General features: G+C 53.8%; 1 protein-coding gene across 1 annotated transcript; it reads left to right on the forward strand.

Annotated features, from left to right (window-relative positions):
- Window positions 1-626: 626 nt before the first annotated feature.
- Window positions 627-3,758, forward strand: LOC135272297 (protein S100-A7-like). The gene is made up of 3 exons (XM_064370683.1): window positions 627-802; window positions 2,457-2,613; window positions 3,533-3,758. Exons 1-3 carry the CDS (start codon window positions 780-782, stop codon window positions 3,695-3,697), a joined length of 345 nt encoding a protein of 114 aa, XP_064226753.1. The 5' UTR covers window positions 627-779; the 3' UTR covers window positions 3,698-3,758.
- Window positions 3,759-4,795: the final 1,037 nt, after the last annotated feature.

Here is a 4,795-nt window from a genome sequence, read left to right on the forward strand (position 1 = left end):
GAGAAGGAAGTTGAAGGGATATGACGGGTGGAGAAAATAAGCCCCACCGAGGAAGATATCACATCAGCTCCATGGAGCCCCAGAGTGCTTAAGGGGTTGGCACTAAATGAACGCGGAACTCTATTGCAGCCTACAAGGAACACTGGAAGGGGGTAGCAGAAAAAGAGTCCATTTCAGTGATTCATCTTCTCCCTTTCCTCACCATGCCCCGGGGACTGCCGTGCCTTCCCAACCTTGTAGCCCCTACCTGGGTCAGCGTTTCCACAGCAGGTTAGGGCACATCATGGCCAAGGGCACAACTCCCAACTCCTACACAGGCTGTTTTGCATAGGGGAAGAAAAACATTGAAGACTTTCTGGGAAGTTACCGCCTTGGGGCAGGAAGGAAATTTTCCCACTCCCTGCCTCCAGGCTTATTCCACTGGGGTCACTCCACCACTCAGCCTAGAGAGGGAGACCCCTGACCCCAGTCCCCGCACCTGGATCCAGGGCTTCGATGATCAATGAGGGGCTGACCAATGATTGACAATGAGGTGACCCTGCTTCCCTCCCTGGACTTTGAGTTCCCACAGGGCAGGCCCTGATGCGACCCACGACAGAGTAGAGGGGATAAGAGTAAGGATTTGATTCAGGCTTTTCTGTGCTCCTGTGGTGATTTGCTGTGTTCACTAGCTGAGTAAACTTGGAAACATCTCAACTTCTTTCCAAAAATAGGGATTGCAGCGCCTGCCTCATAGGACTAAGAGGACTGAGGAGGATGCAGGCGCAGCAGGGATCCTGATGTCTGGACATGAAACCGCGCAGTAAGTGAAGGGGTCGTAGAACAGGCTGTCACAGCAATTGTGTGGAAGGACCAGGAGACGGAGCAAACAGACCACGCTGCTCTGGAGTCTGAAACTCCATCCTCTTTGGGTCCAGAGTCCCAGTGCTCTTTTCCTCCACCTGCTGTCCCGCTACCACACATGCACCGGCCGCCTTACCCCCAAATCAAGGTGAGGTCTCTGGGGTGGTGTGGGACCTGGTGACCTGGGACTCTGGCCAGAAATCCTGAGCACAGCCTGCTGGGTGTGTCCCACCCACCTGATGTGGGGCAAGAAACAGATGACAGAGGTGGCCCCGGGCCTGCCAGCCCCTGGGAAGAGCCAGGCTGAGCCTTATAAAGGGACTGCTCTTCGTCCACACGCACACATCTCACTCATCTTTCCCCTGGTGTCACGTCCCAGCTCTGGTAAGTGTCACCTACCCCTTTGCCTTTTCTAGCAGAGCCCAGTGTTTGGCCTGCTGTGCTGCCTGCAGGAGGGGGAAGGGTGTGGATGAAGACTCAGGATCCAGGGTCTAGGCCAGCTCTGCCACCAGCCGGGATGTGTGACCTTCACTGGAGCCCGAGAGCGCTCCTCTGTAGAACCAGGTGGCTGGACCAGCCCTGCCCATTGCTCCTACGGCCCCTTGCCTTGGCCTCAGATTCAAAAAGCTTTGGGCGGCTCCTTTTAGTAAATCGCCAGCACAGAGCTTTCTCCTGTGTTGGGAGGTGATGGGGGTTTATTGTCAGATGCTACACGCGTTAGCCAAGGTCATTTTCTGCTTCTTTGGAAAGTGTGGGAAGTGAGAGCTGCACTGTCCTATGTTTCAGGCTTGGGGTGCAGGACAGCCCAGACTATCTGCTTTGGGAAGTCAGACCTTTTTATTTAAAGAGTCAAGCCTTGGTGATTCGGAGGGTGCAGATAATTCCCAAGAGCAGACATGAAGGGACCCCCACCTCACTCCCATCCCATTCGGCAGCTTAAGAACCAGGAAGTTATTTCTGTTCCATGTAACAGAGGCCATGCCTGTTTCTCACTCCCAAGGGAATGCAGGAAGGGCCCCTGTGCTCAGGACAGGGCTGTGTTTCTGGCTCACACTCACGTCCATGCTCACATGTGCACCTGGAGCCCACACACACCGTGTCAGGCAGGGCTCGCACTTGAGTCAAGGTGGGGCCCACAGTGTCTTGTTCCTGAAGCAGCCCAGGAGGGTCAGAGACCAGTTCAAAGGCCTTTGTCCTGCCCCTATGACGCTCACCCCGACTGTGAAGCTGGAGGAGATGGATTTGGTGCTGTTTGAGGAGTGGGGTCTGCCATGTGCCGGCTGTGGCTGGGGGTCCCAGCTCAGGGTTCAGTTCTTCCACGTGTTGTTGGCCCCCGTCTCTTCCTGCTTCTCGCTCTCCAAAGCACTGCCCACAGCTGGACTTCTGCCGTCCAGCGACATCTCCTCTTGGCCCCGGCCACGATGGGGCAGGTCTCAGACTTGGCTCCACCCTCTCATGTTTGAGCAAATTACCTCATCGCATTAAAAAAGTCGAGTTCCTTCTGCTCCCGCCTAGCCCTATTTTACTCACTCCTCAGCCGTCCTTTCAACACCTTCACATAGAGACCTTAATTCTAATGAAGGGAAAGAAATGATTGTCTCTGTTTTCTGAAGCCTTTTGAAAGCAAAGATGAGCAGCACTCCAGCTGAGAAGTCCATAGTGGGCATGATCAACATGTTTCACAAATACACCGGGCGTGACGACAAGATTGACAAGCCGAGCCTGCTGACGATGATGAAGGAGAACTTCCCCAACTTCCTCAGTGCCTGTGTGAGTCGGGGTCTAGCTTCTGAATGCTGGTTGGGCCCTGGCATGGCCGAGGATACATTCTGCTGTGTGACCTTGGACAGGTCACCCTCATCCTCTGATTCAAAAATTTCTCGTTTGCAAATAGGGCTTTATTGCTTGGATCACATGGGGATCTAAGGATGATAGGCGAACAAGTATGACAATGGTCAAGGGTTATACAGATGTAAAGGATGTTATTAGACAGTCGGCTAAGTGCATCTTGCGGGCAGTGCACGGTCCCCTCCCAGCGCTCACTGACCCTCTCTCTGTGAGACTGAAACTCACATGCTCAGGTCCTGCTTCCCGAAGGCCCCACGTCAACATCCCTGCCATTGACAGGAAAGCACTAGAAGTTGCATTGCTAGCTGAAATCAATACCTCTTTTTGCAATAAACAAAACTCATTAGCAAATCTGAAAAATACTGTGGGCTACTAGGTACCTAAGGGTCTAGATGACCAAGAACAGGAAACCCACAAAGATGAGTTTGGGTGGAAAAAGAGAAGAAAGGAGAGGAGATCAGAGAAAGAGAACAAAGTGTGAGGGCCTATTCTGAGCGCCTGGGGTAGACCTAAGGTACGCAGTGCCCTTAAAGGCTGGGGACAGGTGAGAGTGAGGCTGAGGCAGGAGACTCCCCTTGCCAAGATCACTTAACAGAGCGCGTCGGGACAGGACTTGCCTCCCACCCTGAGGTTTGTGTCAAGAAGTCTCCCTAGGGAACTCTAGTGATAACACTCACATCCTCATCCCAACCTCAGCCACTTGCCCTGTGCTATCAGCCCCACCACCCCGCCTGTGCAGATCTAGGCACGTGTCTCTGTCTCTGCCTCCTCCTCTCCCCTCCCAGCCCCAAAACTTGTCTGTGATTGAATTTTTCTTGTTTGTATGTTTTTTTCTCCACAGGACAAAAAGGGCACAAATTACCTGGCCAATGCCTTTGAGAAAAAGGACAAGAATGGGGACAAGAAGATTGATTTTTCTGAGTATCTGTCCCTTCTGGGAGACATAGCCGTTGACTACCACAAGCAGAGCCACGGAGCGGAGCCCTGTTCCGGGGGAAGCCACTGATCCAGCCCCAGTCAGGGGCCTCCAGAGACCCCAGAAACAATAAAGTGTGTCCCGCCACCAACATTTGCCTGATTTCCTTCTCTTTGGTGATGACATTGTCAAAACTACCAATTCCAGGTCAGGTTTATTGGAGAATCCCCCCACTCCTGCCCAGTGGGTCACCCAGGAGTCATGTCCCTCCAGTGGCTTCCAGCAGAGCTGAGCTGCCTCTCACACAGGTCCTGCTGTCCGCCTCCGCCCCTCTCCCTAGATGCAGCCACCACGGCAGGTTCCAGGTGGAAGTCAGAGGAAAGCCTCCGCCAGGTCACAGCAATGCTCCTCCTTGTCAAGGCAAGGACCAGGGTCATTCAGATGTGTTCAGATACTGCAGTGAGAAGGAGCTGGCATCTCTCAGTGTGCTCCTGCCCGCCCGCTCCTACCCTAGCTGTTCTCCAGGGCCTGGGGAAACAGAAACCACTCACATAGGGTCTCCTGGAGGGTATCAGGCTGAGGGCCACTGTGGTTGTGAATGGGAGGCTCAGCAGTGCCCTGAGGATGGGCCCCCTTGTCCTGTGGCCTGGGCTCCTGGGGCTGTGTCCTTGTCCCTTTGCTGTGTGCTTGTGTGTGTGCCTATGTGGGTGACCCTGTGGAAGTGAGAGGGAGTCACCCTGCTCCTAAGCTGTCCTCAATGTTGTTTGGTTAAATGCCAGGATCTGACTCCTGGGAATGATTGAACATTTCAGGTTTTGAGGAGCTCAAGGTAGTCCAGGAGTCCAGGTAAGCAATCTGGCCTGAATAAGGCAGCACCATGGAAATGCCCTAAGGACTGATACACAGAGCTCATGCTGGCTGTGATGAGAAATCGCAGCATCTCTATCTGCGGTGATGGAGCAGTTTGTTACTGGTCGTCTACTCCAGGTCAGGCACTATGCTACGGACTGAGGATGCAGAAACGAGCAGGACACAGGGCTGTCCTAGCAGAGCCCTGGTGGGTCTCTCCATGCAGGCCGCAACACAGGGCCAACGTTCACCTGTCCCCAGTGTCACTTCCAGGCCACGACCTGTGCAGCTGCTGTTACTATTCCTCCTTGAGGCTCACATCATCTGTCCATATCACTC

This window comes from Aotus nancymaae, unplaced genomic scaffold (genome assembly GCF_030222135.1).
Source record: "Aotus nancymaae isolate 86718 unplaced genomic scaffold, 86718_ANA_hifiasm-v0.15.2.pri h1tg000108l, whole genome shotgun sequence".
Lineage (NCBI taxonomy): Eukaryota > Metazoa > Chordata > Mammalia > Primates > Aotidae > Aotus > Aotus nancymaae.

Bases quoted from the DNA above. Each gene is read 5' to 3' on its own strand.
- LOC135272297 (XM_064370683.1), top strand. From the start codon at position 780: ATGTCTGGACATGAAACCGCGCA. The intron at 803-2,456 runs GTAAGTGAAGGG...TGTTTTCTGAAG, and splicing joins TCTGGACATGAAACCGCGCA to CCTTTTGAAAGCAAAGATGA. The intron at 2,614-3,532 runs GTGAGTCGGGGT...TTTTCTCCACAG, and splicing joins CCAACTTCCTCAGTGCCTGT to GACAAAAAGGGCACAAATTA.